Source organism: Varroa destructor, unplaced genomic scaffold, assembly GCF_002443255.2.
Source record: "Varroa destructor unplaced genomic scaffold, Vdes_3.0 BEIS01000004.1, whole genome shotgun sequence".
Classification (NCBI taxonomy): domain Eukaryota; kingdom Metazoa; phylum Arthropoda; class Arachnida; order Mesostigmata; family Varroidae; genus Varroa; species Varroa destructor.
This window is the reverse complement of record NW_019211457.1, coordinates 4,138,858-4,161,781: the sequence shown is the minus strand read 5'-3', so window position 1 is coordinate 4,161,781 and position 22,924 is coordinate 4,138,858. Positions and strand designations below refer to the sequence as shown.

At 38.4% G+C, this 22,924-nt stretch overlaps 1 protein-coding gene and 1 long non-coding RNA gene across 5 annotated transcripts in view; one reads left to right on the top strand and one right to left on the bottom strand.

Annotated features, from left to right (window-relative positions):
* PNKP (Polynucleotide kinase 3'-phosphatase) overlaps positions 1-20,393 on the top strand; it is a 42,347-nt gene extending 21,954 nt beyond the window's left edge. For 2 of the 4 annotated variants that reach the window (XM_086988842.1, XM_086988841.1), the window contains exons 3-10: positions 15,093-15,308; positions 16,062-16,223; positions 16,622-16,826; positions 17,226-17,416; positions 17,743-17,914; positions 18,221-18,550; positions 18,977-19,046; positions 19,384-20,393. In XM_086988842.1, coding sequence (XP_086844968.1) covers positions 15,093-15,308; positions 16,062-16,223; positions 16,622-16,826; positions 17,226-17,416; positions 17,743-17,914; positions 18,221-18,550; positions 18,977-19,046; positions 19,384-19,593 — 1,556 coding nt within the window. In that variant the 3' untranslated portion in view covers positions 19,594-20,393. Of the gene's footprint in view, positions 1-13,736; positions 13,976-15,092; positions 15,309-16,061; positions 16,224-16,621; positions 16,827-17,225; positions 17,417-17,742; positions 17,915-18,220; positions 18,551-18,976; positions 19,047-19,383 lie in introns of those variants that run through there. The other 2 variants (XM_022804873.2, XM_086988843.1) reach the window with 2 other exon arrangements.
* LOC147755751 (uncharacterized) overlaps positions 5,130-22,924 on the bottom strand; it is a 49,126-nt gene continuing 31,331 nt past the window's right edge. Inside the window, exons 5-6 of the long non-coding RNA XR_015327559.1 lie at positions 6,671-6,741; positions 5,130-5,362 (exon numbers count right to left, since the gene is read on the bottom strand). This is a non-coding gene — a long non-coding RNA (uncharacterized LOC147755751). The remainder of the gene's footprint in view (positions 5,363-6,670; positions 6,742-22,924) is intronic.

Genomic DNA, 22,924 nt, shown 5'->3' with positions numbered 1-22,924 from the left:
TGTCGTCAACAAAACTGTGGTGTCATACTTTTCTAAGATTTGCGTATCCGACAGCTCATAAATACGTCTAGGCGGACCCACCAGTGATCAGCGTCAATTCACCCATCATCTTCTTCTTAGCGTTCATCAAGCCGTTCTTAGCGTTTCAAATTAAAGTTCGACGCTCGATAATTGCAATCTTCAATATCACGACCATGATGCGTATTAATCCATGTTTAACCTATTCCTCGTAAAGGGTAGCTACGCTCCTTTTACAGTTCGGCTTCAACTCACCACTAATTCTATTCTGGTTCAAAAGCCGTTGTGCTCCCTTTCGGGTCACGAAATGCTCCATTGAGTTCGAACTCATCGGGTCAGAAAAACAATCAATTCACTATGCTGAACGTGGAATTATGGTCTTTTGGGCGAAGATAAAATGTTTAGTTCCCTAAGCACCTTTTGAGTAATACTGTTGGGCCACAAAACTCGCATCGCCCTCGGTAAAGCTATCCCGTATCGGTACGACAGTTTTCTGACCACGCGGAAGCTGAATAATAAGTGTCGAAAATGCGGGTCTTTTCACCCTACATACCCACGTATGGAGCCCAAAGTCGAAGAAAGAATTGTGACCTCAACAAACGATGGCCTAACCAATTGCACATAAAAAATCAGAAGAGGGAAGATACGCTCTAAAGTGACCATTACGTTCTTAACAACCTAACAATAAGATCCTCTATTTTTGCTATGCTTGCCATTCACTGCAGCCATGACATTCAACTTCCCTCCTGAAGAAGAAGTATTTGTTTAGTATAATTATATAAAAATCATAGCTGGGATAGGTTAAGCTAATGCTGTAAATATATAAATGAAGAGTGGCCGAACAGGTTGATATAGTGTGTGCTGTTCGACGCCCAAGTCCGGTTAAGCATCGACGCTTCGGATCAGTAACTACAGCACCAAAACCGTAACACCCCTAGAACCTGGGCGTCGCAGTCGATATCTTTCACCATTCGTCGACTACCGTTTCGCTTAAGTTCCGCGACTGTTACCTGATTCCTGTCGTTGGACGGAGTCTAGCGCTAAAATATACGAGGTACTAGACGAAATTAGGGAGGTCGGCTAGAGCAAGCATTAGCTTGAAAAACGCGAGAGTTTTAACTTGACCATAATTTTGAACCAAACGGACTTGTGTGGCTCTTGTTGTCGAAAATTAAAATTTTCTCAGAGACTAGGATCAAGCCTAAAACTAGTTTTTAAAGAAGAGGGATTGCTGTTGCTCGAAAAGCTTCTAACTTGAAAAAAAGAGTACATGGATCGAACGATAGAACTCTAGAAAAAAATGAATAATGAAAAAGGCAATGCAAACACGCGTACAATATTACAGGTCCATCTGATGGTGCGGCAGCAACGCATTTGCTTATTAAACATCTATGTTTCGAATTTTACGTCCGGTATCGACGTTAGACATTCCATCAGACGGCTGATTCCCAGTATGAAACGAACTGTGTCTATGCTCGGGAACGTGTCCCTAAGATTAGCAGGCACATACGTTACGCGCTAAGCTATCACCGGCAGGCTTACTGAATCTAGAAACTCTTCGTGAGGTAGGCTAAATTTGAAGGCTGGTATAAATCTACCTCGTTCCTCTCTGCTGGGAGATAACCATCTGCGCTGATGCTTAACTAAGCCAGTATCCAACATAAAAACTTGAAACCTTTATTTAAGAAGAGATCTTAAGAATCGCTTTGAGCTACTGCGCTACAAATTGGTCCCACTACCGCTATTATAAAACGACTTGGCTTAGAATAGAAGTAAACAAGTGCTCCCTTCACGTTTACAGTAGAAATAGACCTGGGTATATCAAGAATTTTTTCAAACGATAAGTATATAATAGTTTTATTTATGACAAGTACAATTTCATAGTCATAAATAGTGTTGCAGTAGAAGAAACGTAATATTTGCTATTAGATTCATCGAAGGCTCGGTATTTTTACGTGGTGGGTATCACAGGACGTAAGTACTAGAGCGGGCAACAAATCACTTTGCGCCGTATGGCCGGTGTAACTTTTATAGCTTTCCCATCCTTTCGGGTGGCAGCTTGCCGTGCAATTATCGGCTGGAAATATATAGGAGACCCGCTTTGAGTAGTAGAAATCGAGAAACCGCAAAATTCATCATTATGCCAAGCGCAAATTTCAGCTCTAGATGTATGTATATTATGCTCCGGTGAAGTGGACGTCCACTCAGAACTATCCTTTATGTTTGCCAGCTTGACTGGTAGATCTCAGACTACGATTTTGAAAGTGAGTCATTTCAGTTATTGTTGATTCTTTTATTCCAATACGAATTTCAATACGATTAGGTCGGTGGCGTTCCTAAAAGACCGGTGCTAGCCATCACGCTTGCTGACTTTAGCACGTTCTGATCTTGCTGTTTGACAAATGCGGGATCTACGCTGAGGAAAGAATTGCATTAACTTTTCGCTGCCTTACGCGCTTTCTGCCTTATAATTATGTTAGCTTCCTTTAAATATTAGGCCTTTCTGTGTAAACAACATATGACTATTACGACAATACGATTTGGAGCGGAGACATACTTCACTATCATTCGTTAGTTCTGTAAACGGACATACAGAGGCGATTTCTGAAATAGACGACTAAATCAAAAAGCTTACGATTTTTGGAAGTTTGTTTGCTAGGTTATCGAAATAGTCCCTAAAATTCGCTACGCTCAAAGCAAAGTTGGCATAATTTCGAAGGCCATCGAATCACTTACTAATCTCGGCGAGCAGAAATCTGCGCTGAAGCAATGCAAGCAATCGACTCATAGAGGAGCTAGCATATGGTGCCGGCCTGTCGTGAGTTGCAAACTTGAACAGTATCTAACTGGCTGGAACCGAACTCGGCAAGTTTTTACAACTTACGGAGGCCGTTTTTGATGCTTTATGGTGTTTAGTACTTAATTTGTTCACAAACACATTCCTACGAGAGCGCCGTGGTATCCACTTTAAGGTTCGAAACACGTTGATCTCTCTTTTTTTTTTCTTTATCGGTTTTCGTGGTTCGCGAGCTAGGATAGCGTTTGGATGGTTACCTTTGTTATACACTTCCCGCCCCAGCGCAGCTAATTTACAACAGTTTCTGAGCATTCTCGTATTGTACAGTATTCTAGTATGTGCTCTAAGGTAGATAAAGTATTCATCAAGGAAGTAACCGCTTCTGTTTTACCTGTGGCGGATCTTTTCTATTTCTGCGTCGCCATAGATTGATTTTTTAAATAGCTAAAAAAGAGCGATTCATTGGACATCATAATATTCATTACTGAACGATTTGGCTTGACAAGGTCCGTTATTTTGATAGCGATAGAAGTAACTAAAGAAAAAGATCGTTCAGCTAAGACGTTTAGCAGAAAAACGCTAAAAATTATAGGTTACCTCAGGGCGACTTGGTCCTTCCAAACCCTACACAGACCCACTCAGCCTACGAAAACACGAACTATCAGATCCGAATGCCTCGTTGACTTTTGCCAAAGATCTGCTATGGCAAAAATCGCCGCCAATGCACCCTCACCAGCCTTTAGACCTAGCGCACTGACAGCTTAATAAGAGGATTCCAAAAGCTGGCCGCCGATATTCTGCTCTGCCAGTTAACATCCGGCAGATCCCTCCAGGATCTACCCGATTGCGAACGTCGCCTCAGACTACGGGCTGCGTCACGTATATGTCAGACGTCGCGACGTCTCCAACACTCTGCAAGAGTCTAATTGTTCCTTCAACAAATAAAAAAAAATTTTCGAGATGTACGTCTGATGCCTTAGTTAAATCGCGCCTCAAGCGGCCAAACCCTTTCGGCACAAACCTGAACAGCTATGGGCCCCTAGGTTTAGCAATCAAGCACGTGACCATTAGACAACCGTTGGCACTGGTATCTTTTTCTATCGTAAACAGACGTATCTTCAAAGTGATTGCTCACACTAAACTAGTGTCGGCCGCCGTTGATTTTGCTTTGCCAGCAATCGTGGCCAAGCTAACGGGGCTGAAATGTTTAAGGTAGAACTGAACAGGTGCAAGTATTGATTTTAAACACCGGGAGCAACCAAGGTACCATTCCACCCACAACGGGGGGTAACACCTGCTGTTTCTGGGCATGCGAAACAGACGGGCAAACTGTCGGTAGAAGAACGCGTGCTAGGCTAGGCTGACCTAGGCAATATCTAGTCCCTATTGTATTTAGCCGCCAAAAGACTTTTTTGATCAGTACCAAAACAGTCCTTACTATTTAACATGTATTGTCTCTGTCCGGCAACCTTTTAGGGTTGACTGGGCCACGTTAAGCTTATTTCCTTTGTCAGAGGCAGGTTATATTCTAATTCGTGGCCACTTGACGATCAAGCACAGATCACGTAGTGGCAAAACAAGGGCATACCACATTACTAGATTCCCGCAAAGAGTATATAACCCATTTGCACTTGAGTTCAATCACAGTACTTTCCGCTTCTCGAGATAAGGTCAAGGAATTGCCAAGTAAACGGAATCGCACAGTCGTCGCACCACCGAATTTGATAAACGCTGACGGTAACATTACGGCCTGCGACCATGAATGCGAGGCGGGCCGGCCTGTTTACAACAGACGCTGAAAACTCTGTAACAGGAACTTGGCGCAATAATTCAGTTAACGCTATCGCATTCTAGAGTTTGTCAGTCATCGAGGTAAGGTGCTGACAGGGTGCTAACGTCATTTCCAGGAAGTAGATTTTAATACGACGTGATGCATAGTTAAATATTGTCTTGATGTAATGCGTAATATTTATCTTTTTAAATAGTTGATAAATCATCAGGCCTCGCAAAAGAGTCGGCGGTCAATTACCATAGCCTGAGGGATAAACGTAACAGAGGTAATGCGCAGATCACTTATGCACGATGTTCCGTTTGTAAAGATCAAAGTATTTATGTAACTTGGTGCACACGGGCAGAAAAACATTGGTTTTTGTAATCCGCTCGTCACCAATTTTGCGCCACATATTAAACGAAAGAGCTGACGCTATTTGTTGAAAAAAAAGTTATTTCAAACGTAAGAAAATGCAGTTTAATAATTTCAGCGTATAATTCCAATAAATTAATAGTTCATTAACTTAGTTAGGAACTTACCAGTCTGATCTACGAACCCGTTCTTGACGCTTCACAATTGTCTTTATAACATACGGTGTTTCCATTTGTTGTCACATGTGGCAACCAGGCGGGTCCTTGTCTCGACAACTCGTTCTCGTTTCAATGTCGCTGCACATCAGGCTTTTAGTTTCTTTTCCCTCCGGGGGTTTCCTCCTGGGTCATGAGCCAGATGGCCATCGGCCATCTGGCTCATGACCTTTGCGCGTCTGTGGATACCTGCAACAAAAAAAAAATTTCATCACCGTGGATCGCGCTGGCATAGAGCATTTATGCTGTCGTTAGCTTTGTTAGCTTGGGTTCAAACATCTCGGCATATTTTGCCATCAAGATAAGAGCCCCTTAAGTGTATCGAGCGAACTATAAACGTTGTTCGAAACTAAAATCGTCGTTCGAAATCCAAAAACAGGAAGGAAAATGACACTAATTTCATAACTGGATAGGCCTAATTCATTTAATTAGGTGTCTTTTGAATACATCGTTGTAATTGTACTCGTATTATTATACGGACACTGTCTGTAAACGTATTCATATCACCACTTAATTCATCAGGTTACAAACAACACGATGATATGTTAGGTAACTTGTGGGTTTTGATCTTTCGAAACCGATCAACCCTTAATTAAAGCGAAAGTTCATAGAACTATTATCTAGGTGAGAGTCTCACCACAAACAGCTTAAAAAATAATATTCAGATGACTGTATTATGTTTACAGCAAAACTATCTGAAAGATACTTAGCAGCCTACACGTGTGCAGGCGAGACGACTTCCTTCGATAGGACTGCCGATAACCCATCAATACGGTTTTTGTTCAGTTCAGTAAGTGCTCAGGACACAGGACCCAGAAGTCCAGCAAGCGAATGATTGTTGGGCTTCTGGGTTCTGTAGTAAAGCAATACACTTCAGTTTATGCTGTTCTACACATTTTAATTTACCGTGTTGTAATATATGTGACCATGAGTTGAATAAATTTAAACCAAATATGTACCGTCATTCAACGTACCTCTATTCTAGGCATGACACGCAGCAAAATGACGTAAATGCACCCTTCTATAAACCCAAATGAAATGCATTTCAGAGTATATAATACTTATAGAGCTTTTGCTTACTCCATTGTATAGTAAATGTACCAGCATTACCATCTACCAGCACTGCTTTGTTTGCCCCCCAGCGAAGCGTACGATGCACAGACGAGAGGAGATACGGCACGATACCGCTCTACCCGAACTGTTATCAATGGCCCATTGCCCAAGACACGCTTTATAGAACTCTAAAAGTACAAGAGACTCGCTGATAAACAGTTAGTGGATTCGTTTTTTCGTCTGCACCTACCTGTCTTATATGGATAGATTCCTTTTTATCCATTAGGAGAGTCATAGCTTTCGCTAACAATGAACATGAGCAATACGACAGAACACGTACCAGCTAACAATCAAATGCAGAGCGACAGAAACACAGATATCTAACTAATCGTTTATTTAAACATCTTGCTTGATACAAGCCTGGTTTTTATCGCATATACATACCGTGGATAGGAGATGCAACGGTATTGAATCACACGATAGTGATTAGCTGTCCGATAAACTCCCTTGACCCTCTGCAACAAACAGCGTCGTAATCAAAATATATTATGATGCAAAAAATAGGCCAAAAAAATTTTCAAGTCTATCAAAGACTGGCGTATTTTAAGTGCATCTTTATTTCTAACCCTGAATAGGTTTTCTTGCTTGGTTGACCCGCAAAGCAGTTGTTCAAGGAAAGCTAAAAAATGGTATTCTAGTTTAATTTTATAATTGACACAATAGCGTCTAGAAGCAATTATATGGGATAAAACACTAGGCTAAATGTAAATGCAAATGGTCTCGAAATTTAGCTATATTCAGATGCAAACGTTGTCAAGTTTGCCGGATTCTGGTGTACCTGACTATAATTCAGGTAAACTAAAAGTTCTTAATGTTATACCTTACTAGTTTTTAAGTTCCTATAAAATAATATGTTCCGTAAATTGCTTGCGGGTTAATTGAAATAGACAGAATCGAAAAATTAGTAAAACGATCTAGTCTACTTAAAACAGCAACAACTTCCCTAAGTTAACCCTTCAAAGACCGAAACGGTCCCTGGAAGAAAAAAAATTGTAAAGAAAGACAACTGATGTCAAATTTCTGTTTTAACTTCAAAGGTGTTTGGAAATGTACGTTTTAGCCTCAAAACTACCATTTGTTACAGGCGAAATTACTTATCTATAAAAGCAGTCAATTCTAAATGGGCTCGTGATTTAAAAAATCTGAACTTATAACGAAGTTTGACTGTTAAAAAAACTAGTGTTCTTTCAAGCAATATTATAGATGGCACTTCACGACGTAATCGACACTCTTGCGTGTTATTCATGACCTGACTTAGATGCTTTTACAATATATGGCTAAAATAATATAGTTGATCAGATATATCTTCAGTCAAATTACTGTCCATTATTACTGCTACAAAATACGTATTCAAGGTCTACTTCTGCTTTTACAAAGCAGCAGCAGCAGCTGCTGCTGCTGTAAACATCAGTTGACTTAAACTTGATTCGTTCCTCTACTAGATTATGTTGACAAAATAGGTTTCCTTTAGCTTTAAAAAAAAAAAACCGAAAAATTCTTAAAGTCCAACAAAGACAACATTCAAATAACGTTTAGTCTGTTAAGTTTCCTCAAGGATTTTACTTGTTCCTCGAAAAAAGAAAAACACAAATTTAATTCTATTTGTCCTACTGTGTTAACGACTCAGTCGAACGCTTATTTGAACGGGAGTTCTCACTACAGCTGTTTTTTTTTTATGACAAAGATTACCACTACAGACAGAGGGGGGCATACAGAAGAATAGATAACAAACGACAAAATTAATGGAAAGGCTTCATATTGCCGAAGTTATTTCCACGGGTTCATGAGAATAAAACATGTTCCGATTAGCCATTAGTACGACACTTCGTCTTTTTCTGGGGTTGTAAATATGTAGCGATTTAAGCGTGTGCATCTGTCGTGTGTTCTCTGTCTGACAATGTATAGAAAATATGCGGTGTATTATTGTATATTTTTTGAAACTATCCGACATTCTCTGGCAATGTCCCGTGTCTAGACACAAGAGCTGGACAACAGCTGAGAGATCGTTGGAAAAGTCTTTTAACGAGTAATGAACAGTGGGTCGTTTTTGCTGCGATCAACGGAGATCCCAAGCTTCGCCAAGACTCTTGAAGCTTTGGCGTAGTCGAGATCTTCATTTTTTCCACTGCTTTCATTATCGATAAATCTATTTCGTGCGAAACAATGCGACCCGCTGTCGGGCTCGAATTCCAATTTACCACAGCTAGGATGTGACTTTGTACTAAGCACTCCATATCTCCCTATAAAGGAGCTAATTAAAGATTTCGATTTTCTGCGTCATCGATTCCGGCTTTTGTTCAGATTCACTGCCTGATACAGGTTCATCGCTAACATTTATGTTTGCTTTTATCAGTTAATTAGTCTAAATTTGCTGGCAAGCGTATACTGTAGCAGTTCTAGCACGTTAGTGCTATCGCAGAGTTTGGGCATCACAGACCTTGCGATAGTTTTAAGAGACTATTCGTTGTAAACTTCAGTCTACATATACATACATGTATAATTATATAATAAAATACTGAAATATTACCATATAAATGTACCTGGTTATTAGTTCGATATTGCGGATCCGAAGACATTTTAAAAAGCCACTCTTATCGTAAGCACGTGTCACTCCAAAGTGTATTTTCAGATGTTTATCTCATCAATATAGCTTATAACAGTTTCAGCTACTATAAGACTAAAAGGAATAACGTAGGTTATTAAGTCCATCCAATCTAGCACGCGATTTTGTTTCAAACACATCTTTAGTGATAAAACTTTGGCACTGCTGAATGACTGAATACAACATTTTAACTTTGACTTGTATCAGGCTAACAACCAGCGTGATGCGAAGTTACCGAGTTTGCACGAATAGCACTATCTCAGGAAGTGTTAAGTTATATATAAAAATATTTGATGCCGACAAACCCTCAGAGGCTGGCGATCTACTCCGACACTAAACATTAAGACTATTACAAACCAATATTACTCCCTTCTGCTGTCGTTATGCTGTCGTGTTATTAAATCGGTCTCACCGTAATTCATTGGACTGTTTCTCCATTCAATCAAAGCTGATTTAATTCACTTTTAATCGCTGTAATTCCCCATTGAATTTGTTACTACTTGTCGTTCGTTTATGAAGCTAAGGGCTTTGCACAGATGCGCCCCATTTCACGTCCTTTAAATCTTAAAGAAAAATATTTCGATATAAAGGCTCAGCAGCTACACTGATGGAGGTTCTGCATTTACCAAATAGAACCGATAGCATGTTGAGCATACTTCCATAGTCAATGGGCCGCGCTTTTTATTGCGAAATACACTCGGTATTGTTCGCTGAAGAAGATGGTCGTTGATCACTGTGCCACTAATTGAAACCGAAAACAAATCAATAGTCCTACGACGGAAATTCTGTATGGTAGAGAAATACACATTTTGGTCAGGCATTGACATACTACTTAACGTAAGTGGATATTCAGCAAAGCTGGCAGAAAGAAGGCGCTTCGCGCCACGAGGACGTCCAAATCGCCTTATAAAGGCCTTATGTTATACAGGATTGGTTGTGTGTTTGACTGTTTGTGAATGAATCAAATGTGCGCATTTTGACAAAATAAGCTTCTCTAACGGACAGATACCCAAACGACAATGACTGCTAATATAGTTGGTAAAATACTCCTGATTGCGTTAGATATACAATTTTTACTATGTCATTCAAAAAAAAAACCTTTTATAGACTTCTTCTAAAACCGTACAGCTTTCATTAGTCTGATGAATATCTTTTAGTCATTTAGTAGGCAAAAGCTATAAAATGATGATGTTTTATCTTTCTGTTGTTCGGAAAGTTTGTTGTAGTACTTTTCTATTGCGTGAATATTTTGGCATATTTCTTTTTAGCCCATTTTTGCTAACCTTGAACTGTGTACGCTTTAACTACATCCAGAATACATCGTTGAACGATATACGAGCTGGCTCCTCAGTCGTCACCGAAAACAACTAATTTATTCAATTCAATTTCTTCAGTAATAAAACAAACGTCTCTATATAGCTTATATATAAACCACATTAATTAGTAAGCTGACATTTTTTTCTAACTTTTTTTCTATGACACTCACAGTTCAATCAAATTTTAAACTTTAGTTAATGGATTTCTCAGTTGGTTTATATTTATTTAGTAAATACAATAAACTCAAAACGACTTTTGCAAAAGACGCCACAGTTAACATTCGAAATTATGTGTCGATATTTTGTTGGAATAACTGAGCAAGCTTTATCAATGAAGCCATTAAACAAATACTCCACGAAGGTCTACGCTGAAGCCCATATCAGCAATCCTTTTTTTGCTTCGATTTTGCACTGATTATTGATGTTGACAGTTTATCTACATTAGTTTTCTTTGTTGCCTTTCCAGTGATGCAGGGTTCCAATCCTTTGCTTAAACTGGCAACTGCGATTTTCGCTAGATATCTAATAGCGGATCACTGAGAATCCCTGATAAAGCCATACACCCGGTTGTCGCGGCGATCCAAAAAGGTCCGGCACCGGCTCTTAAGGCTAACACCAATTCGCGTATAGAGTAAGGAAAGAAGTACGACTTAATTACTTTTAGGAAAAAACGCGCGGATCAGTTGAACCCGTGGAATAAATTCGAAACCATGATGAAGCTTTAAGACGAACAGATCATCGTATTCATATAACCTGAGTACTTAGCGAAGACACCCCCCCCTCCCTCCCTCTAACCTCCGGAAATCAATCACGCACTTGCGGTAAAGATATTCCCACTTGCATCCAGTCTAGTGCAAAGATTCCTCTGCCATATCGAGTTTAGGCTCTTGGGAATCTCCTCGCAACAGGGTAATTTAATATGTGGTTTACTGTTTTCCCGAGTTTTGTTTTTATCTCGACATAGAGAAACAGAAAGTATATAAATTTTTTCGGTCCGTTCGCGTGTTCACCTAGGCTAACATATTGAGCACTGTCGATGCGTACTGCTAAGAACTTGAATACCCAACTCTCACTTGGAGTCATCGGAAGTTAATAAAGCATGCCTCACATCCGGATGAGCATTTTCCAGAAGCTGTTCGCATCTGAAACGCTGGAACAGTCTTGCGATCATCCGACATGGAAAAAAACAAATGATCTCATACCATACGTACTACTAATGTCTCTATAAACAACGTACGCTAATGTGCATTTTTCTAAAAATCGCCTCTTTCGATTGATTCGTAATGTATAGGAACGATGTGTCGTCATGGTATAGCTTGTCTGTTGATGCCTTTTCCTGTTGAGAACAACCAGGGGCTCTGGTGGACTCCACTCCGTGTACATGCTGTGTCGACAGTTTCATAAATAAATAACCAGTCTCCTATAGAAGTGCTTGCTGATTGATTCGGAGCGATTATAGCTTCGCTCTCACGTGACTTTAAACCTGTTATAATGCGTTTAGATAAACCTTTAACTTACATGTCATTATTACTAATGATTACAATATCGACGGGCGAAAACGTTGATGAACTCTCGATATAGAAAACATTTTGTAACAATGCGACTACTATAAGTTTCATAGCCGATCGAGGCGCTTTTCTGTAACTACAATGCATCTTGTTTAGGGGAAGTCTTAACAACTACGATTGGATTTCCACCGCGGCGACGCTTCGAAACCTTACTCCTATAATAAAGTAAAGATCTCGATCTAAGATGGTTGACTAACTCGTTTAAGCACATGTGCCGTGTAGGTAATAGACATACTGAGTAGCATAAAGTTGCTTGGTGTATCAACGAGAACGAGAAAGGCAAAGCTTTTTGAACCCGATGCAGACGAAGTTAAGAAAATAGTTAACTGGAACGGAAATTGAAAAATGTAAGTTGAATATAGTTTAGTAAAAAAAAAAAAAAAAGCTTCATTAATTATAGAGGGAAATACGTTGTCTCATTCATGTTTACACATTTGAAAAAGCTCGTAAGAAATATTCAAAACTTTTTAAATAGTGGAAGAATAATTAATTCAGCTAAAAAGTTTGCGTGTTGAACACTTAGTTGTATCTCTTACGAATCCATTATACGGACCTTTCAAAAAAACCTTTGAACTACATTTTTCGGTCAACTGTAATCATTGCATCTAAACATTTTTTTATTTTCGCAATGAGTAATCTACTGAGTTTATTGATCAAAAAATTTCGAACGGTGTCCTAGTTAATACAATTTCTATATGGAATGAATGCTTAGAAAATTATGTCCTAGTCAAACTTGCTGCTTACACCGCCTAATTTTAAAACTAGGTCAGAGCTAAATATAAAAGACCAATTCTATATGGCAGATTGGTTGTGGGATTTTACCATTGATCGACAGGCAAATATTATGCCGTGGCCGAATACTTTTGATTAAAATTAAATTTTCGAGATAATTCTCTTCTAGTATTATTTACCATCGTTCCTGTGAATCACCGCCTGAGACTTCTAAATGAGTACCTATGCCTTGTTTCATTTACGTCGATAGCTCCTTCTTAATGTTTCGAAGCACAATTCGTCTCGTTCAGACAGATAAACCTTGCACCAAACATGCTCCCGTTCCACATTATCTGATCAGAAGTTATTAAATCGAATTAAAATAAGTTTTCTGTAAAATTATAATAAAGTAAGTGATTTTTGATACCAGTGCCATATATAGAACAAATAGAAGCTTTTATAGTTTATCGTTTTATATGTATTAGCTATAATGTAATTTCAGATAAGGTGAGATGTATACAATTTTCGCAGTCGTTAGCCAATATTAGTTACCATTTACCACCAATATTATCATTTAGTAAGACCCAATATTAGTATTTTTTTAAAATTCTAAAATTAAAAAAATAATTAAAAAATGCAAAAAATAAATACATTTAAAAATTGAAAAAATGATTCATATTCGTCTTACTAATTATACCACAGTTTAAAAGAGACCTCTGAAACCGAAATTATTTGGTTATGATCTAATAGAGGTGTCATATATAGCTGTAATTTACTGAGCTATTATTGTAGGTTAGAGTTATGTTATTATTATGTACGTTATATTATTTGCCACTAAGTTAATATGGCTCCTGATTATAACTTCGATTCATATATGCTCGAAAAGGCCTTTGATCTCATAGCATAGATGAGCTGAACAAGAGGATATTACTTCACGCGTTACAGGCATTAAGATAAAATTTAACCTCACAAATGAATCGATTTGAGTCGTTTAATAAATAAATAAATAAATCGTCGTTTAATAAAAAAGAGTTTAATAAAGGAAACAAAGTAATTATGCTAACACCCCGATAGCACATTTGTCCCAGCGCGTATCTATACGACAACCAAATGCCGTATGATAGTACAGAATCCAACAAAATACTGTCGGCGCTCAATGCATTTAAATATCTATCACAGCTGACAGTGCATTGAAATTTGGAATATCAACCCTTCTCGCAGCAGTGATTCGATCGCGTTCGGACTCGTCTGCTACGTTATATATGAGTTTAAATTTTGGCGCCAAGACTCGACCAGCTGATGGAAATCATCGGCAGACTGAAACACCTAAGCCATTCCTCTAAATTTGTAAGAACTCGTGTGTGTATCAGTTCGTATTGCGAAATTGCCATGATTCGGACCTACCACAAATGTGTTCTCATCGGACCGGAGAAGATTGGGCTTCAGGATGGCGAAGAAGTCACTCTTAAAGGAAAGGCCGGCAGCGAGCAGGGTAAGCGTAGAAAATACATTGCACTGCACAGTGCCTAGCAGTCGCCGAATGTTGGAAAAGGAAACAGAATTAATATAATAAAAATATTGGTTGGCCTATTGTATCATGGTCGTGATTATTCTTAGTTGAAACATAAATCAGTTCACTTCATTGCGTACAAATTCGCTGAACTATACGAGGGGATAGCGTTATTTGGGACACAATCATTTTGCACAAAAAATAAGGCATTGATGAAGTGACGGAATCTACCGCTATTTACATCAAAATATGTAACAGAGCGATTAAGGCATGCAAACAACGTCATACTTAAGTTCTATATAATACATATGTAATGTGATGGCCCGGAAAAGCGCCCTAAACTTATGGAATATAGTTCACAATATATAGTTGGAGCATTATTGCTTAATGTGGTACAGCCGCCGTGGTCCTACTGGCTTATTGAATAAGATCGAAGAATTTCATACCCCTGACACTAGACCTGTCTATTGGCTCAAGTGATCAATAACAGAATCTTTATTATAAGTTTCTGAAGCTTAGCTAAGCATGCAAAAAATGGGGTAAAAAAGAATAACAGAGATAGCCTTCTCCCAGAACTTTTACTCCGCGAAATGACTCAATCGACGAGTGATATATTTTAAGTTGCCCTGACACGGAAACAAAGTAGTTTATATACAATTTAATGTCCTTGCTGCACTGCTAATCGTTATTGAAGCATATAGTTGCTTGCTTTGGGAAGGGTTAAAAATCGTTCAAAATCATTAATTGTAACTGATATGCAAAGGCAAAAGAAGGTTAGACAAACGCTGTGTTAGTTTGCCTAAGGGTGAACGTAAGTGTAAGAGAGTACGAAATATTAAAGTAAGTGATTCACTTCAAAAACGAGCATTTTGAAAAAGCGTGTAGCCATTTAACGTTTTATTTATTGACTCATGTATTTAATCAATTTTTAAGAATTAGACATCTGCTCTTTTTCTCGTCGCTTACTATTGTTATTTGGTAGTGGATCTGTTTTTTTTTCGTATCTATAATAGTAGAGACAGTTCATTCTACTGCCAATCATTTTCAACAATAATAAAAACGTTATTTAAATGGTCATTTTATACACGTGGCATTTCAGTTCGGATAAGTCCCGATTTCTCTACCGGTTATATTAGAGTTCTTCAGTTAGTGGACTCACAGAAGACTGTCATACCTGAGCGGTCTGTGCTTTTGAAGACTAGGTTTGACTCCTGCTTAGTAAAACATCGAGAACGAATTCGACTGGCAAAGGATATCTATTACGAAGTTTCTTTCCCACCGTGTGATAGAGAACTTGAAACTTCATCTTCGATCGGTATGAAAATGGACGGTAGTGTAGTAACATACTTGATTTCGCAATTTGACATAATGGGAATCAGTTAAGGGCTCAGGCTGGTCTATGAAACAACCGAGCCAGTTATGTACCACCATACCACCATGTTTATAAAAGTACGTAAATTTGATGTAAATATAAAATGTATATATACTAAAATGCATAAATATGTAACTTCTACATATACAAGCGAATGCAAAGACGTTTCTTTTACTACAATTTACGAGACAATGTACGCAATCATCTAGAAATTCTACTTGTATGTCATTCTTACATTATTACGTTGTGTATACATTGTATATTGTTACCTTCATGACAAGATGGCACTGCAATGTAAAAACGTTTGCTTATGCCAAAACACTTTTAGGGTTGGAACTACGAAAAGCGAACGTTCGCTTATGTTTGCTTGCATCTATGTCACTACAGTTTGGTCTCCTGTTGAAACGCTGTTTCTCTTCATTTCAGAAGTGAAATGTTTTTACCCCTTATTGAGCCTAAATCAATCATCATAGGCCACTGCGTTTTAATCTAAAATCTGAGTGTAGCGAAATAGTTGTATTAACATGTTCCTAAATTTATGAACTAGTCAAAGCCTGATATTTTAAGACAATTAGCCAGATGACTCTATTCATATTTCTATGTGTCTAATGTATGCGCACATGTAAAGTATGAATCTATGAGGAGCTGTGCAACAACATCGATTGTAACAGTGCAACATAACTGTTATTTCACCAGGTGGCCAAAAGCGCAAAGTAACAAAGGTAGAGCTGACAAAGGCAGAATCGCTAGCGAAAAAACCAAAGGTGGCCACCACTGAACAGAAATCTCTCCTTGCTAAAACAGATAATGGCTCGGAGTCGACCAATTCGGAATCATCGTTAGAGACAACACTAGCTGGTCAGTTCCGCTTAGAAGCTTTGCTATGTTGCTCTCTAACTGAAAAGTGATCACTTACATAATTAAATTGGTTACGACATAGTCTGACTGTAATGTACGATTGTTATATTCGGTTATGTTATACGTCTATATATATATATATATATAAAAAATTATATTATATGTCGGAACCATACTTTTATAGCACTTAACAAAATAATTCGGAGGTTTTTTCCATTTACATTCATCAATATTTTATTTTATATGCGAAGTTGGTGCGTATTCTTTGCAACCTATTTATACATTAAACAAATTGTCCATAATGTAATTTAGTATGTCATTTAACAAATTGACGTTATTTACAAAACAGGCCATGCTAATTTACTATGATCGCAGCATTTTCGCCGGGTATTTTGTAGGCTCGTGGGAGGATATTTCGGACTTAAAAGTTCTCGTCTTCCAACCACTGAAGAGAATTCGCTCTACAAAGTGCGCTTGCTTCGATATGGATGGCACTTTGATTACTACAAAAAGCGGAAAGCAGTTCCCTGAAGATATGCGAGATTGGCGACTTTTATACCCAGAATCTATTTTAACAAAAATAAAAAAACTCAACGATGAAGGGTGAGGTTTACAAAATTATCATTAATTAGAGAATCACATTACTATTATTGCTATCAGTAGATTACCATTACTAGAAAAATACAATTAGCTTCCAGTGACGTTTACGTGATATCTGGTAAAGATATAAGGTATAAGGTGCTCTGGTATCAAAATAAATTAGATGAGTATTATTTAAAATTCTAAAGTCATACGTGTATAATAAGCATAACGTATGGGTAGCCTCACATGTTGAACCCTTACTATTGGGTAGTATTTTAAATTTGATTAAAGTTTTTTTTCTTCTAGCTGTACAAGCTGATTTCTTTTGGCATCGACTCGTATTTCGATAGGTCTGCATAATGCTAAAGGAAGCACTTGAGAAAAATAGTTGTCTTAGGGTGTTACCTGTGTTTGTTTTAGATACCGATTGGTGATCTTTTCGAACCAAGGGGGTCTAGCCACTGGTAAAGAAAGCAAAACCAATCTCCAGCGGAAGTTCATGCAAATCATGAAGAAGATAGACGTGGCTATGACAATGTACCTTACGTATGGTCGCGGCATCTACAGAAAACCTTGTGATGGGCTTTGGTCTCTCCTGGAAAGCGATAACGGTCGGTTACCTTAGAACAGGGCAACATTGACCAGTTCTAGTTATGACTGGCAACAACTTCTAATTGAACGTTATATTACTAATTAGGAAAAAAGGTTACACCATTAGTTTTCAAACACACGGAGAAGCATCCAGTTTCCTTAGACAATAATGTATCCATGAGTTACTACTACAATATTTCATTTGTATGATACATATACAAACTGAAATTTTTCGCCTAGCCCCTACACGCTTCTAAATGGGCTTATTTTTTTTTTTGTAACTAAGGAGAACTAGTATCTGTATTTTTCTTGAATCACTTTTACCTTGATTTGCCGTGAATTTTAGGTCCTTTGGATAAACGTGCGTCCTTCTATGTGGGCGATGCTGCCGGTCGTCCTAAAGACTGGCAGCCCAAGGCCAGGAAAGACCACTCAAAAGTGGATCGCCTTTTTGCACTAAACTACGGTGTACCATTTTTCACCCCGGAAGAATTCTTCCTTAAACATCCGGTAGTAAAGTGAGTAGATGTGGCTTTAGCAAGTTAATACCGCAGACAATAAATATGCTATTATGCGTATGGTATTATTATTATAAATCTATTTAATTCTCTTTCTCCAGTAACTTTTCTTAAAAATATTCATGCCAAAGTAGTTTATGCATTCATTACTTGCGTTTAGCGACTGAAAATCTATAATACAAATGACGCAAGCCATTACCACCAGAATAATGCTGTGTTGTTAGCATTAAATACAAAAAAACGGTATTCTTATTTTTATACTACACAATAAACAGCGTATTTTGTGTTTGCTATATTTGTTTATAGGTTCGACATGCCCGAATTCGACCCCAAATCGCTTTTCAATAATCGCGTGTACGGAACGGTTATCGAACCCGCTTCCGATAAAGGTACAGAATTTGTATCGATCCACAACATGGCCGCCGATCATTCCGAGGTTGTCTTGTTTGTCGGATACCCCGCCTCAGGCAAGAGTACATTAGCCAAGCGCCTGGTTGAAGAGGAAAGTTACGTCCACATTTGCCAAGATATGCTAGGCAGCCTAGATCGCTGCGTCAAGGCTGTTAGGGAAGCCCTAAAAAACAAGCGAAAAGTGATCGTTGACAATACCAATGTGGGAAAGGAACAACGTAAAAGGTGCCTGTATATATATATATATATATATATATATATGTATATACAGTATTTCTTCTTACAGGCTAGATTCATATAATTCATGTTATAACTTTACTACTCTTCAATAAGATAATAATACTGTACGCAAGTTGCAGAGACCTTCTGCTTTGGTAGAGTATCTTAGTTAATAAGTATATAGATACACGTGAATGAATATGTATTATGTGTACTAATCTAGTAAATGAAAGATCGTAACTGAAAGGATTAATCGTTTTATCACTTACGGAAAGCTACCTTCCATATGTATCAATGTAGTAGCTTTATTACTATATAAATGAACATTATAGTATCTTAGAACTTGAGCATACGGCGCTAATTAACAAAGCCTGTAATGTTCCGTAAGGATAGTATGGTTTATTTATGTAGTGCTACTAACTTTTCGGGCAGGTACGTCGATCTGGCTAAGGAAGCAGGTGTACCATGCCGTTGCTTCTGGTTTAACTGCTCCATAAATCAGGTATGAGAATTGTCTTATGAAAACGTACCAATGTGGGCTTTTTTTGCACGTCCTTGTGCAACTCGATAACTTATTATTCGGTCGTTGAACGATAAGTGTCCCTGTTAATAATGTGTTTGCCCTCTAAACCTAAAAAGAGGTGAAATGATCTAAATTTAAACCGTCCATAGCCACACGATTTGCCTTATGTAGAGCAAAGAACCGCGTGCTTAGTTAAGGCGATAATAGAAGCAGACGTAAAATTCGAAACGTTTATTTCATACTCATATTGGTACGTTTGATCTTAACATGTGTCGTCTTCACCATCCCTTTTTTACTTCCCGTCTTTACCTTGAAGGTTCGTCACAACAACAAATTTCGTCTGCTAACGGGAACCGATGCACAGCACAAGGACGTCAACGACATAACATTATTTTCACTTAGAAAAAAGTTCGAAGAGCCGGAGGCAAATGAAGGTTTTAACCAAATCGTTGTAATGAAGATGGTGCCACATTTTAAAGTCCAACACCATCAACAACTATATTTTATGTATCTTCTCGAAGATTAAAGGATCGTAAATTTTTTTGAGTAGCGATAAAAGAAAATTGATGTTTTCAATTTTTCACTATGTGTAGTGCAGCTTTAGAGGCACCTAATGTGTATTTGCTATATATATATATATATATATATATAGTTTGTGTATATGCGTTTCTGTTGCGGTAATTGGAATAATGATTGTATTGGTCTTCGGACTGACATATGTACATATATGATATGTTCAAAAAAGTACCCAGCCCTATGAGAAAAGAATCAAAGTTTCAAAGATAGCCTTTCATACCTCATAATTGATGTTCGTTCCATTTGTATAAACACATCTCCTAGATAGTGATGTTGATTTCGAACTTCGATCGCAACCGCATGCACCAAACAAGACTTCAAGCTAAATATTCTCTTATCATTTGCAATCCTTTTCGTTTTTTCGTTGCTTCTAGTTGCTAACTAAGAATGTATTTTTTGAGTAAGGAATAAAAATGTATGCATAATGTTGCTTTTAAAACTTAGAACTGTGCAACTCCCTGAACACCTTGAATATTGCATATAATGTATCCATTGCTACACCAATACATTGTGTTTACCTATGTCTAAGATTGAGATATCTTTACATCCAAGCCATTCGCCGTGTGGTCATTCAGTAGTAAATAGACTTTGTTATATGTGAGGGGTAGGGAGGGGGGAGTCAAGAGATTTACCAGTAGACAACAATATATGTACAACTATGGCCTTCCATCGTACGTTAATACGCTTATGTAAACTCTAATAAAATTCATTTAGCCAATTAAAATATCGCTAATATTAACATCGCATTAATCCGTTTGTCTTATTAACTAGTGATTTAAAAAATTTATATTATACTTTGTTTATCGTACTATTAGATAAGATTCCTAATATAAGTATTATCGTTTCGGAGCAGTTCTGTATTTTTCATACAAGCATAACAAATGGACTAGACATCTGTGTGTGTGTGTGTTACAATGCATTAGATAGCACACGGAGCTTATCATTTTAAATAATTTCTCATCAAGGATTTGAGGCTAGGGAAAGTAAATCACAAAAACTTGCCAGTACCAATAATTTATTAAGAGTAGATAATAAAATATCACTTCTAAAGTGATGAAACCTGATTTATTTACTTATCAATTGTTGAATCGGAAGTACTCAAAAACTGAATCATGGGATTTAAAGCGGAAGTTTCAATTTTCGTGGCTCAGTCTATTTGTAGTAATTTATGAGGAGACGGTGAAAGCCAGTCATGCTGAAGCAGTGTCCAACGGCTTAAGTACCAGATGTAGAAATAGAAAAGTTCTGTTAAAAAAATAAAGTAAGCTGTGAAAATTTGGACCGAAACTGAAAACGAAGTCTCGGAAAATAAACGGCTTTGGTTTGAATACCAGTAGTACTATTACAACTATGAACTACTATATGGTTTAGCGGTAAATTAAAAAAAAGATATACCAAATTCACCGCATAGATCTTGTTCCCCAGATGACGGAACAAAGTGTCATAACCACCAAAATCTTAATTCTGCGAAGACTTCGTAACATAGGTCGTAAACATTTGTTTTTCGAAGTGTATAAGATGTCCGCAAATAAGGAAAAGTAGCGCTTACGTGGATCTTAAAATCCTGTGCACGGTAGCAAGTTTCCACGGAAGTGTAGTTCTCCGTCATCTAATTTAGCAATCAGTTTTAAGAGATTATATAGATATTGTACAACAACACCCATTCACCTCATCCATACTTCCAAAAAAAAAGGTGAATTTTTTATCTATCTTTCAGAACGTATCGCCTACGATTGATCTTCAAACACTCTGTCCACACTTCACAGTCTCTACATTCGCAGTTGCCTACAAACGCGGACCTTTAATGTAGACCTTTGCACCGCTTTTACGGTTTCTTGTCTATAACGCGAATCTCCATGCGCCGTCAGCGCTATAGCAAAGCATATACGCAATAAACACGACTATTACGTTGGAGCGAATGTTGTACGGCAGAGGTGTAAGACCTATCTGTCTAGCCCAGCTCACTTAAGTTGACAAGCGGTTCAGCCAGCTGCAGTTTCCGTAAGTCAGCGAAGCAGCGGATAATAACGATGACAAAATTGGTCAATTGTTAGATTCCTGTGTATGTGGGTAGGTGGGCAAGCAGGTGGCTGCATAGCAACAATTCAGCCCTATACTATGCCCTCATAGGCGTGCATAGAGCGTCAACTAGGAGATTTTCGCTTGCTAACATTCTTTCACTCCCCCCTCTATGGCCTTCTGGCTTTGCTTCACGAGGACTTTAGCGTTAAATATTTTTGCTACCGATTGTCCTACAAGTCGTGTCGTTGCTTCGTCCATCGCAGCTTGTCTGCGCAAGCCCTGGCTGCTAAAACTTGTATGTATGACCACGTATATATTACCTTCAGTGCCGTGTTTCTAGTGGAATTGGGGCAGCTTATTTCGTTCCTTCCCTATATAAATACCGGCGATATTTAATTATCATTTTCATTCGCTTCTTGGCTGGCTCCGTTAAGTCTAACCACGAAGTAGAGTAATATATTCTGTTCCCGTACGCGTCGCGATCACGGAACCGCCCATGTACCTAGTCGAGTCTGTCGACGTCGCAACGATGGTGAGAAGCACCAACTGATCGACGAACGTACGAACTTAGAACTCCATAGAAGTTATCGTGAAATCCCTAACCAGTCGCCCGTTGTCCTGAACATAGTAGTTCTTCATTAGTATTGCCACTAGGCACCGCTTTCTTCATGGCAAGTGATTATCCAGCCGCCACGGACAGGAAGAAAAAAGCTGGCTTCTTCAGCTGAGGGTGCGGTAGCCATATTACCACCACCAGGGCAAAATACCTGTCGACTGTGACTCAGTCTTTGGCCAGGTGTGTGGGTGATGGAAGCAATGCTCTGAAGCTGTACGGTTTTAGACGAACCGCTCTCCGACATCAGTGATTCACCTATCTTTCTAATCCTCTCAGGCGAACGAAATAAAAACCTACAATCGGAAGACGTCGGGATGCTGGTTGGTAGCCGAGGTATGGTAGCTAGCAAGTGAATTTAGCTGTCCGGATGTGCGCTGGCATTACATGGAGCAATTTTTTATTTTGTAAGGCAGCGTTAGTAATTGCTACTAGAGACTTAAGCACAGCAATGTCTTACCACAGCATTCATAGATGAAGAAAAACTATTGGCTTGGAAATATGCGGTTTGATACAGTTGGCACGATCGCAGGAGCGCTGCAACGAGAGAAAAACGAAAGTATGACGCTTATGACAGTTGTGTGGTGGCTACATATTGTCGTATGGTGACGACGGGCAAAGACGTCACATAAATGCCATCTTTTTC